The sequence below is a fragment of the Lampetra fluviatilis genome, chromosome 3 (genome assembly GCF_964198595.1).
Source record: "Lampetra fluviatilis chromosome 3, kcLamFluv1.1, whole genome shotgun sequence".
NCBI classification, from domain to species: Eukaryota; Metazoa; Chordata; class Hyperoartia; order Petromyzontiformes; family Petromyzontidae; genus Lampetra; species Lampetra fluviatilis.
The window spans coordinates 3806545-3820261 of record NC_136277.1 but is presented as its reverse complement, the minus strand read 5'-3'; the positions used below and the strand labels follow the sequence as shown (position 1 = coordinate 3820261).

Sequence of the window (13717 nt, the reverse complement as noted above, 5' to 3'; positions counted from 1 at the left end):
GTTTTAATGACCGTGGAAACTTAGCATAATATGACTGAATCTTTTCTGTAATTATGTTATCATGTGACCGCCCATACTATCTTGCCATAAATCATTAACATGTTGTGTGCTCTGTGCATATTCTCTGTTTTTTCAGTATTATAAGAGCACAAGCAGACACACACAAATAGGCAGATTGTTGTGTTATGGCCACTATCCAGAAATCCTTGTCATGGATGCCAGTAGTCTGAACATACTCTTCACCCTCGTTTCCAAGATTTCTCCAGACTGGATCAGTGCTATGACAATGGCTTTCTCTTCACAAGCACAAGGTTGGTAAAATATCTCCATATATATAAAAGGCAAAGTTTTGAAAATGTGTGTGTCCAAAATGTTTAGCGTGCTTCCCGACATGCAACAAACTGGAAATTTGCCATGTGGGTACTTTCCAGACTGTACACCATGCAAAAATTATAAAAATACACTTTTGTTTTTTTTCTTGGGGGGGGGGGAGCTCAATAATGCAGAAATTGTTTGCACGGCAAGTGAGCTGTGACGTCAAATCTGTCACGTGACCCGCGCATGTGGAAGCATAACGCAGTGTAGCGTAGCGGTTAGCGCGCTGCGCTACGAACCCGGCGACCCGAGCTCGATTCCCGCTCACGGCCACCACCGGTGACGATTATTTTAACCGCTCCTGGGCCTCCCCTACGTCGACTCAGCCTCAAACGAGTAACTGGTGTGGTGTGTGAACATCGCCGCTGGGGAGACAAAGGCGGCCGGGCGTCGTGAATCCAAGTCCCGGGCTAAGCCGGGTAGTACAGCTAGTTATGTATAAACTGTCCAGTATTCCCTCGTTATTTGCGAGGGATGCATTCCGGAGATACTCGTGAATAGCAACTTTTGCGTATAATAATATTGGGCAACAAAATTGTACACGCAACATCCGCAGATGCTTCTAAAGCTTCGAGAAGTTTTCTCCCTCACCCCTTTAGCTCATCAACTTTCTGACATCACATTCTATCACATCACGTTCTATTAGTTCACTTGATCTCTCATCACTTTAGCTCATCACATTCGTGCATCGCATTCTTGCTCATCACTTTTTCTCTCATCACTTCATCTGTCATTTCTTTATCTGTCATCACTTTCTATCATCATCACTTTCTTTCTAAAGTTCCACATGCGATTCGCGGACAGCAAGTTCGTGAATAATGAGGGAATACTCGATGTGAAAAAGAATGCACACATTTGACCATTACTTGCTGTATCCCAGTGGCTATGAGGTTTGAACACACATGGTCAACAGCATCATTTGTACGTATGTTTTTTTGTATATATGTATCTATCTTTGGAGAAATTATCTTATTGTTCTACCAATTTCATTGAATGAGTTGTCACTAGAACCTGAAACCCAATCATTCAGATGCTTGGCCTGGGTGCTGCCTACGCACTCTACCATTTAAAATGATGATGCATCTCACAGCCACATTAACAAATCGTACAACAGATGGGTGTCTAGCATTGGAGAGGGGGCTTCACGCTCTATTTCATGAACGAGTTGTCGGTGATGATCAGGTTATGATTCATAATTGGTTACTTTTGGGTTAGGTGGTGTGAAAATGTGTCGTAAACCCTCCTTCACCTCACACAGCCAATTAATGAAAGTGTCACGGGAACAAAGTTGCCAAATGTATTGCAGCTGCAGCAGAACACTAACCTATATGTTGGGGATGTAATTTAATAATGACAGTGGATTAATATTTGATGGTTTGCAATTGGCAGGTCAGGTAAGTGTCATAAAGTGAATGTTTAGCCATACTCTTTGGTTCTTTCCGTAAATTCACGTAGGTATAAAATATAATAAATCACATATTTAGCCAATTGTGAAAATAGGATATCCTTAAATATGTTAAAGGTTAATTGAGTTAAATAATATTATGGGAATTAGCACTGAGGAATTAGTGATAAAAACAAATGGTTGGGGTACTAATTGGTTACATTATTTAAATTATTGATTAAGCCTAAATGGCTAAGAGCAATCAACTCTAATGATTCAATTAGACCAAGTGGTGTAACTGTGTCGATGCCTTCATGGCATCTACTTAAGGGCCTGGATCATGAAGCGCTTTCACCCGAGATCTGAGCTCCTGTTAACAGCCTGATGAGGCTGGATGTAATCTCCAGAAAAACGTCGTTACCTATGTCAATGTTGTGAGATTATTCTACACACCAGCGGTGATGTGAGCGGTAGTATATTTGACGCGTTTTATTTAAGAGACTTTTTTTGATCATCTATATATATGTAAAAAGGAAATGTGTGATTATGTGTGTCTGTTCAAAATGTTTAGCGTACTTCCCGACATGCAACAAACTTGAAATTGGCCATGTGGGTACATTCCAGACTGTACACCATGCAAAAATTATAAAAATACACTTTTGTATTTTTTTTGGGGGGGGGGGGGTGGGTGCAGTAATGCCTATATTTTGCACGGCAAGTGAGCGGTGACATCACATCTGTCATGTGACCCGCGCATGCGCAGTGGTTCGCGCTACGCTGCACTACGAACCCGGCGACCCGAGTTCGATTCCCGCTCACGGCTACCACCAGTGGCGATTATTTGAACCGGTCCTGGGCCTCCCCTAGATCGACTCAGCCTCAAACGAATAACTGGTGTGGTGTGTGAACATCGCCATAGGGAGACAAAGGCGGCCGGGCGTGGTAAATCCAAGTCCCGGGCGAAGCCGGGTAGTCAAGCTTGTCAATAATATATGGTCGCGAAAGCCCTACGTGTTCAACTGACGTTTTTATTAGTTGGCTGTGTTAGGTGTGGGAGGGTTTTACACATTCTTGCACAGTTTTACACGAAATAAACCAATTATGCATCGTAATATTGGTCGTGAAAGCCTGCATGTGAAACGGTCAAGTTAGTTGACGACTCGTGAGTGTTGTAACAAGAGTGGTGAATATCTACCCACATTCCCAGTTTCTGTGGCACTCTACTTCCCCCCCTCCCAGGCCCGTTCCCAGCGCCGGCATTGTGTCTCACCAGCCGTGTCTCAACAGGAGTCACTCTCCCCCCCCCCTACTCCACACTCCGCGCCCCCTGCATCTCTCCTCCCCCCTCTTACCTTATATAATCGCTTGTCACAATCAGCTCTCTTTGCCCACTACAGTAATTTTTGTTTCTTGCTGTGGTTGTCCTACCTGATGACGGAGGCTTGTGTTGCTTCCGAAACGTCGTGATTTAATTTAATTTTTTCTATTTTAAATTTTTAGTCTTAATTTTATTTATATTTTTTCACCTGCATGACTTTACCGAAAGAACCAAAGAGTATGGTTTAAAATAATTATATTTGCCTATATTTATTTGTCCGCTGTGAATATATTCAGAGGACAAAGTGATCGCTGTGTCCGTTTCCGGAAATCTTAAAGTCTGGAATCTGAAAAACATTTCTAATAAGTTGCAGGTGAGTACAACGGTGAACTTTAAGTATTTTAATCGTTACAATATATTACGCACTTTAATATGTAATGTTAATCGTGATGACTAAGGCTTTTAAATAGTTCATGCACTAAATGATCCAGATATTTTAAACATAAATATCTGGATTATGCAAATATCGAAGTTTAAAAACAATCAAGGTTGGTATAGTCCTTATCTGCCATGTGAAGGGTGTGATTTTGTAGGAATGGTTATCATGGTTATATTAACTATACTTTTGCACCATGCACCCCACCAAATGTGGACCTCACCCGTTCTGTCTGTGTTGGATAGTGTTGGACCCCTCACATGCGTGGGCTTTCTACAGGGGCTTTTATTTCCACCAAGATATAAATACTCATTAATTGACCCATAACACCTTAATAATCACGCTGACTCTACTTTGTAATTGACATAATTACAGTTAAATAGACTCTCTACAGATTATATTATAGAATGATTTTGCAATTTAAAGAATACAAAAATGTTCTCATTCTTAACTAAAGAACACTTACGTGCTTATGTGTACATAAATGTGTTTTCCCAAGATGTTGTTTGTTGTTCCAGATAGGAGAGATATTGCACGAGGAAGAATCAAAGCCAATTCACTGCACCGACTGCCAAGACATCTGTTTCTGCTCATTCACATGCCGATCATTGTTGCTGGTCTCCACATCATGTTGGATGGTAACAGTTTTCAACGTTAAACTTTTATTTTGCAAGTAATGGCATCCATAACAGTTTTTTTCCTTCATACATTTCTTGTGTAACAGATCATTTCTGTATGGTAAAACCTCTGGGAAGCTGGATTAATTGGGGTAAGAGCCTCTCTGGTGATGGGGGGTGTCTGGCATACTGCAGTTGATTAGCTTTTTTCAGAATTCATCATCATCAGCCATGATCAGTCCTCTCCAAGCTGCTGCCACATCTCAGTATTGCAGTCGCAATCTCTCCTGCGCGTGAACTACTTTTATCCCTCCAGCTGCTCAGTGGACATCCTCTCAGAATTGTTCAATTCCTTAGCTGCTAGTTGTCATGTAAAGCAACCATAAACACATGAAAAGACCTATGTTGGTAATTTTTTGAGAAACTCTACTATATACACAATATACATAGACGTAAAATGTAAAAACGTAAATATCTTGAGAACAGTAGCCATTTGGCCGGTTTAATTGTCATATTTGAATTTGGCACATCAAAATCCATAATAAAGAGCACATTTCATCTCTGAAGCAGACGACATCTAAAAAATTGTCGACCAGTTTTATTGTTCCTCACCTCCGAGCATCATCCCTCGTCCTGGCTATCTCTGCCTCAAGCCCACTTGCCATTATAGTTTAAATTGTGTCATTAACCTTGAGTATAGTCCGCACCTCCGATTAGCACGGTTGGATATGTATGGTGAAAAATAAATTCACTAGACATTCCCTTATTCATATTTTCCTCTTTCTACCTCTGTAATTTCAAGCATGCATCTCCATATTATTGATATATGAACCATATGTAATAACGGGTAGAACATACTGATTAAAACCATTCTTCTCAAGGCACATTGGGAAAAATTACATTATCAAGTGCCGCTTTATTAAAAGAAAGCATTTCAATCTGCTCTCATCCATCTCTTTGTTTCACCATTTTGATTCCAGTCAGCCTTCATCAGGTGAGTGCCAGTTGGGGGACTTGTAGCAGTTTGGGGTGCTTGGGTAGCCTCCCCACCGGGCTTCGTCTCTATAGCAGTGTACACTCAGTCGATACCGCCTTGTAATGTCTCCCAACGGTAGCGTGTGTACTGTGGAGAGCATGGGTGATATAACGAAGCCCTTCGACACCCCACAAAGAATCAGCTGAGGAATAAATTGCATTCACTGCCCTCTTCAGACCTACCTGTAAGGAAAGAATGGAACCATCTAAGGACTGTTCCAAACCATCTACAAATCAGCTTTAGGCAGCATGATCCACCACGGCAAAATCTGCAGAGAGAATGAAGCAGAACCAAAAATGGGAATGGATTTTCCGATAGCTTGCTATGAGGAGGCTATTCGTCACCCTGAACTCGAGCTTTCTTAGGAATATGCCTCTTCCGAAGTCCTGCCAGTTTCAGCGTAACGACCTCATGAACCTTACCTGTGGAGGCAAGGCGAGAGACGGGTCTGTAGTTAGCAGGACAGTTCAGGTCAAGAGAAGGTTACTTACTTTTTTAAAATGTTTAGCTCGTTTAAAGGTTTTAAGGGTTATGAATATTTCTCTTGTATAAAATGGTTATTTTGTTACTTCAACATTTAATCATTTGAATTGTCAAACATTTACTCAAGCTTCACTATAATTTACGTACTATTTTACAAATATTGCTAAAGTGTTTTTTGGGGAAGTTGTTTGCATTGCAAACGTTGTTATTATATTGACTTGTATTGCAGTAGATTGGATAGTAATGCGGTATTTCAGGTATTATCATGTGGTGTAATATAAAAACTAAATTTGAAGCATCAGTCTAGTATTTCAGTCATGAAGTCTACGCTATTGGGGAGGAGTCCTACAGTAAAACCTCTTCATTTGCGAATTTTTCTTTCGCGAAATTCGATTCTTTGCGATTTTATATTTGTGTACCAGTTTAACGTTCGTGCCTTATTCCTTCAGCTATTCACGATTTTGGCAACCTCGTCATGGGAAGGGGTGTTTTTGCAGCACAGTATATAAGTGTCTTTTTAAATTTCAATCATGGGGTCTAAGCGTCAAGTGAGTGGAGGAAATGAGAGCAAGAGTAAAAGGCAGAAAAAGTTAAAAGTTTAGTTCATATAGTCAATTTGTTGCATAGACTTGTTCGGGGTGATAGTGCATCTGCTGACCATCATCATCACATCCCCATCATCCAAAGTAATTAAGTGCCAAATTTAATGTATAATTTATTGATGTATTTTATTTACTCTATTTTGTTGTATTATTTGTGCTATCTATTTTTATTGTACAATTTTATTAAATATATGGATGTTATTTATGCGTACAGTACAGGATAGTGTATGTTCAGTCAGATATGGAAACCTAATTCCCTTTTTCCCATATAAACACGGCATCTTCAGTTGCGAATTATACTTTTGCGCAGATGTTCAAGAGCCTAACGCTCCCGAAAGCCTTACCTTATTAGCGAAACCATATTCTCAATGATATTTCAATTAAGCTTTCTTCCCGAGGTGGTACATGCTCAGAGTTCTAAATACATTTTTTTTTGCCAGGTGTTTGACGCAGGTGATTTTTCAGTCCTTTGCTCGGTGTGCTCCGAAAAAGGAGAGCGGTGGTCAGGAGGAAAGTTTTTAACTGCAGATAGTGTAATCATCTGGACAGAGGAAGGAGCAGCATCTGTCTACTGCCTGCCACCCAGGTGAGCTCCCAACAACTTTGCATGCACCATGTGCCATATTGCCTTCCACGCCTAACACTGGGCATACATTAATTTGCAAAACTATTTGAGTTTTTAGTTATGTAACTTAAAAACTCCGAAAAACAATGTCTCTGTGCTTCCGTGTCTCTTTTTCCATGCCTTTGTGTTGCTTGATTTTCGGCGTGATTTCAAGGCATGTGCCATCCATGGCAAATGCTTCATTGCATATTTTTTTGGAGTTTTTATTGCAGCGTTTCACAGACTTTTAAGATCTCCAAACAGTACACCCACATCAACACATATTTTTGCCATTTCACTGTACTGTAATAGTTATGAAGTGTAATTGATTGAATACAGTAGTTACTGTTTTTATTTGGTCAAAGATAGAGAATATGTGTGTGCGTATCTACAGTATGCCAGTACTGTACGTTTGTATATGTGCCTTTGTCTTTTAGTCAAGTAACTTTCGAAAGTAGCTTACCGAGTAGTAACTTTTAAAAGTAACCTAAGTACTTTAGAAAGTTTTCACAACTAATATAAAGTGACATTTCAGCAGCAAACATTACATTTTTGGTACATAATTTTTAATTTTTCAAAGTTACTATGTTTTTTACGTAACTTTCCCCACATTGCTTGGGGGTCAAGCCAGTTGCACTTACACATGGGCACAACGTGTTGCTTGTATCTTGTAACTGGGATACTCTTGACGCTGTTGCCAGAAGTAAGGAATCCCATCCACTGCTCATGGGACCCTTACCTTGCGCGCTGTGTGTACAATATGTACACAGGTACTAACATGATCCAACGGTAGTGCATTCGCGGTTGAGATCCGGCAGGCCGCCCTGGTTAATACTGCAGGTGTCACTGGATGTTAAAGATCTGGTGATGTTTTTTGAAAATAATAGGACAGTTTGTTCCAGCATTATGGTGCAAACATGCCAAATTTGAAAATGTACTTGAAAATTACTTAATGGGGAATGCACATCAACCCCCTACTGTAAAACTTCTGCAGACTGTAAAAGCATCACACCTTTTTGGATAACCCTACGCCATGAGAATTATATGTGTGTTTTTATTTTATTTTATGTCAGACCCAACATTAGTGCAGTGTAAAATAGAGGTTCTGTTTTGCTTACAAATCAAAGCCTGCATGTTTTTTTTTAATTAACTGAATTGAATGTATTTTGTAGGCCTACTTTTCTACACATACCCATGGGTATATTGTTATAGTTGTATACCTCCGTTAAAGAGGCTCACATTATTAATACCAGTAATGAATTCAATGATAAGTAAAATATCTTGTTACTTTTTGGAAAAATGTGAAGATATCCCAATGTTATTATTCAACGTGGTTAGTTGCTCTGCTGAACGTTGTGTAAATATTCATGAATCTTATAAATACTAGGCAATGTTTAAAGTGAGCACCTCTGCTTTTGTAATGTTCATTCGAATTTTTGATCGTTTCTGAGTTTACATCTCACATTGCAAGTCAAATACATTTTATTAGGCAGTGTGGCATTAATTGTGTATATACTCTCTGTATCACATGTCTCTATTTAGTCAGTTCACAAGAGCATTTTGCATTAGTTTTTCGGGCAATATGGTTCTATGGATAATTTGGCTTAAGATATAGAAATATACACCTAAGAACGTTGAGTGTAAGTTGCATTTTCTAAATCTTATGTATACTGCACATTCATGTTTAAGTTTATCTGTGCCTCATTACTTGACATAGCTGACTAATCTGTTTGTGTTCATCTGCTTGTTTGCATTATCATTTGGCCTTATTGAATGTGTAATACGGTGTGCCGTGGTTTTAACAATACTTTTCAAATGACAACGCTTCCTATTTTTGCAGTTGCCTTCCGGATAGTAAACACTTCCGCAGTGACGTTGGGAAGGTCATCGACAGTTCACCCCCCAAGCGGCTTTATCGGATCACCTGCCCTCCGGATGAACAGGTTATCATTGCTCTTTCACTTATTACAGTGAATTTGGCTGTAACGGTTCCACCTGAAGACGGAAGCTTGTGTTGGCCTCCGAAACGTCGTGATTTAATTTAGTAGGCATTTATATATATTATTAGTATTTTATATATATTTATTTGGATGATTGGTTCAAGACAAAATTGTGGAAGATTTTTTAAAATTTATGTTCTCTAATTCACAAAAGGTGAATATGGGCATTCAGCTAAAAATCATATACAGTAAAACCTTGGATTGCGAGCATAATTCGTTCCAGAAATCCAAAGCACTCGTATATCAAAGCGAATTTCCCCATAAGAAATAATGGAAACTCAGATGATTCGTTCCACAACCCAAAAATACTGTTTTCATATAAAAATGATTAATACAAAATACCTTTTTATATTTTTATTATTTAAATGTAATATCAAGTAATCAAATTTATTAAATAAATGTAATCGTGGCTGGTGTGAGGGAGACGAGAGAGAGGAGAGGAGGGTTATTGTGTAGGATGACTTTCACTTGCAGTAAAGTTACTAAAGAACAGTTAACTACACTTGGACACAAAATTAAATAAATGCTTTACGCACACACACGTGGTCACAACACTTTAGTAAACAGTATACGCTCGCACGGATGTTGATTATACGAGTGAGGCACGTTGACTAAGACCGAGCACGGGAAACGATTACCCACAATCCCGCAGCGAGAGAGCGAGAAGAACCATTGGCTCAGTTGTGATCACGTGACGCTCGGCAGACAAAGCGTATACTGTACGTACTACAGTGCTCGTATTGCAAGACTCGCTCGTTTATCAAATTAATATTTATTTAAAAATTTTGCTCGTCTTGCAAAACACTCGCAAACCAAGTTACTCGCAATCCAAGGTTTTACTGTATCTATGTACAGGTGGTCTCCGGTTTACAACGGTCTGATTCACGATGATCCACATTTACGACGTTTCTATAATGCCACAATGGATCGTTTTAAGACACAGAAACTTGATTTACACCACATCTCCCGACATGAATTCGAACACTTTTGAACAGAGTCTGTCTGGTTTCCGATGTCACTTGGCGTGGAGATGTTGTTATTCTCAAGTGTTTATGGGGATTTTTGCCTCTTAAACCCTGTTAAATATGGCTGATAAAACGACAAAAACACATGGGCAAGTCATGTTTCTACTGTCTGGGAAAATAGGGTCTAATTTACGACGATCTGATTCATGATGGGGTTTTCAGGGATGCATTGTGTCGTAAAAGAGAGGACCGCTTGCATTTTCTCATTGTTTATTTGGCTGAAAGAGCTAATGATGTGATCTTTAACAGGACGTTGCAATCCATTGGCTCCTATAATGACTATCATCAGCAAATCTGAACTGTTTAAGCCAATCTCCATTTCTGTTTTTCTTTAATTCCTCCTATCCATATTCTTGGTTCTTTCGGTAAAGTCACGTAAAAGGGAAATAATAAAATAATAAAAATATTACATTTCCCTTCTACGTGACTTTACCGAAATAACCAATAATATTAATCCCTGTCGTCACGAAAGCTTTACATCGAAAAAAAGTCCTATCCAATTAAATATCTGTTTAATATTCAAATGTGTTTTGTTTATTTTATTTTACCTGTGGTAGGGCCCATTGAGCTAAGAAGCTTTTAACCCTGGCGAGGGTATCTCCTGCCCCGACTCCTCTTCTAAATTATCCAATAAATTGGAGATCAGAGTTAAAATGGATAGCCACAGGTTTCTAAATGATCTGTACAGGTTTAAGTTGTGTGGGATTTTTCTAGGTATTTATTTTCTTTAAATACTCAAATGAGTTAGTCCTACGCTTTAAATGTAATCCTTTGTAATAACACTTGCTTTTTCTGAGAACATTTCATATTATTGTTCTTAAATTCATTGCACGTACATGTATGCATAACAATGTGTAACGTACCATTTGTAAATAGTTTTCTAATGATGTATTTTGGGGGATATGAATGTAATGAATGGACACCAGCATATACCTTCATTTATGGACACCTGTTTATTGATGCTTTTTTTTTACACTTGTATATTTGTGATCAGCCATTAATCTGCCTGCCAGTCGTGAAGTATTTCCATGGAAAGCCGTCGTCGTCGTCGTCACGGCTACTTGTGCAAGGCGACTCTATGGGCCAGTTGACAGTTTGGCGCATACCGGCAGAACAAACGCAACATCAAAGTGGTCAGTATTTCAGCATCTTGCATAATAAGCCTTGATATCCATGAATGTTGTTCTTCTTCCAGAAGCCTCACAAACGTGTTTTAAAATTAAAAATATATGTGCAACAATTAGAATCCACCAAAATTATGACCAATGCATTTCTTCATAAACTTTCATGAAAATGGATTTTGCACTCTCCAGATGGAAGCACACAGTGGGAGATTAATTGCATTTTGGTTAAGAACAGATTCCAGTGCAGTATATATCTATCCAAGGTAAAATGCAAGTATAGTGCAGATTTCGCCATGGTAGGAAGATATCACATCCTTCATGAGGCATCTGGATTGCCATTCAAATTCACGGAGTAGGCATATCACGAGGGTGCTTCACACGTGCTGATGCATCCCAAGGTAGGCGTCAAATTAATGTAATTTGTCTCAGAAACAGAATCACATGGTTGCAGAGAGTGAGCATATAAAGTACGGAGTTTGCAGAGTGGATTAACCGCACACATTATCAATCCCTTCTGTAAGTGGCATAACGAGAGTGCAGTGGACACTCCTGTCATACACACATACAGTCCGTCAATGTCAAGAAGTCATCCAGGCCACGGCCATGCATTCTATTACACCTCGCCATTGCTTTGGTATGTCCGCCAGATCCAGCAACTTCAGCACACCTTGCTCAGCTATTGTACAGCTAGCTACACACCTCCAACATGTATTGCAGCATCGGCCTCAGCTTGTCCGTAATGCTGGCCCCACCACTTCTCTAAACACCTCTGTCCTGCTGTACGTAATGGGTGCTCACGAATAACACATTGTTCCTCTATATGTGATATGTGCTTGCAAAGACAAACATATTAATATATTACGTAATATATGTGGCATAATAGGAAATAAAATTGATTAATAACATTTCTTTTTTTTCTTCCAGATTTGGACATGACCAGACGGGTGAGTTTGAAGTCTCACTTTGAGGTGGCCGTGCCTCGTCCAGCAGGTGTCATAGATCAGTTGAGTGTGGTTCCAGGATGCAGCAAACCGCTGCTGGTGATGTCCAGCATTTACATTCCTGCCAGTGGACAGCTCGTGTGTGGCCGTGAAGACGGGAGTATTATCATTGTACCTGCAACGCAGACTGCAGCTGTACAGCTGCTGCACGGCGAACATGCATCACGCAGAGGTAACCACATCCTCTACACATAAAGAGGCAGCCGTTCAAACCGGAGTGAGACATTTCTTCGCAATACGTGGCAGTTTAGTGTAAGGATACTTAAAGGACAAAACTTAATAACTATTTCAGATTGTTATATTTCTGTAAAAATGTAATTTCTTCACTTAACTTTCCCCCATCACTTCTTCGCCGACGACACCCAGATTTTCTTTTTCTTACCTTCCTTTACCCCCGACAAATGCCTCCCATATTTCAGACTGATTCATCACTCTCTAATCCTGGATGTTGCACACGGGGCCCACAATCCACCACTGTGCCAGTACCTCTCTGTAACGATGCCATGTTGCCAAATCACGAATAGTCAAGGGAAAAAGGCGTGAAACTTGAACTGGTATATAAATATAAAATCGCGAATAAACGAATTTTGCAAAAGAAAAACGTGTGTGAATGAAGATGCTTGACTGTATTATATACAGGTAGTTCTCTACTTACGATGGAGATGCATTACGACGACCCCATCGTAAGTCAAAAATTTCGTAAGTCGAAGATGGTCTAGCCTACCCATGAGTCTTAAAGAATGGTGATAATTTAGCAAAACAGCAATTTACAGTACCGTACTGTATAAACTGTTTATATTTATTAATTACAATACTGTATTGCACAGCAAAATGTAAAGTAAAAAACCAAGGTAAATTCTTATCCTACCTATATGAACTGAAATTGAATAGAAAGTTTTTTCAGGAAACAATCCTATCTGCTATAAAAAATATTAACATGCATTGATCGTATCGTGGTAACCCTAAAATGAAATTGCTAAAGCTACGTATCATACATGCATTGAACATATCGTAACATATCATATTGTACTGTACTTACCAAGATTCGTACGCTGCTGCGTTTGCCTGCTGCGCGAAATTTAAAATATTTTACAAGTTTGTCGTATCGTCCTCGTAAGATCAAAATATCGTAAGTCGGACCATCGTAACTCGGGGACTCTCTGTATGCAGTGGACTGTTTATCAGTTACATACTAGTAAGATCATTGTTATGGCTACTGTCTTAGAAGTGACATTGTTTTTATAAGATCTGACTCATTTTAAGCAACAGCCTGGGATATACAGCTAGGTACAGGCAGTCCTCGACTTACAAATGGGTTGCGTTCCTGAGACCTGTTCTTAAGTCGATTTGTTCATATCTCGGAACTCAATATTTAATTGTACAGTGCATACGGTCAGTGTAATAATATGGGTTATGGTTCAACAAATAAGGGAAGCAATTGTTAACCTCATAAATCAGAAAAAATATTGTACATTTGCATATAATACTGTAATAGATATTTTATAGTAAATCAAACCTAAAATAAAGTAATATGAAAAGAAACAAAAAATATTTTTTATTTTCACTTACCTCGAGTCCTGATGCTGGCTTGCTTGTCAGAAGGGGCGGGATGCTGGGACTCATTACAATTTCATGGAGCATCGCTTCGCCAAACAAAATAGTTCCGCGGTTCGGTTTGTAACTACGACCGATCGTTTGCAAGTCGGATGGTT

The 13717-nt window shown here is 39.3% G+C and overlaps 1 protein-coding gene across 2 annotated transcripts in view; it reads left to right on the top strand.

Annotated features, from left to right (window-relative positions):
• The window catches only part of LOC144951681 (WD repeat-containing protein 7-like), a 78109-nt gene that overhangs the window by 29523 nt on the left and 34869 nt on the right, over positions 1–13717 (top strand). For both annotated transcript variants that reach the window (XM_078881987.1, XM_078881979.1), the window contains exons 5-11: positions 137–311; positions 3374–3450; positions 4032–4151; positions 6692–6837; positions 8696–8798; positions 10875–11013; positions 11929–12177. In XM_078881987.1, the coding sequence (XP_078738113.1) occupies positions 137–311; positions 3374–3450; positions 4032–4151; positions 6692–6837; positions 8696–8798; positions 10875–11013; positions 11929–12177 (1009 nt within the window). The remainder of the gene's footprint in view (positions 1–136; positions 312–3373; positions 3451–4031; positions 4152–6691; positions 6838–8695; positions 8799–10874; positions 11014–11928; positions 12178–13717) is intronic.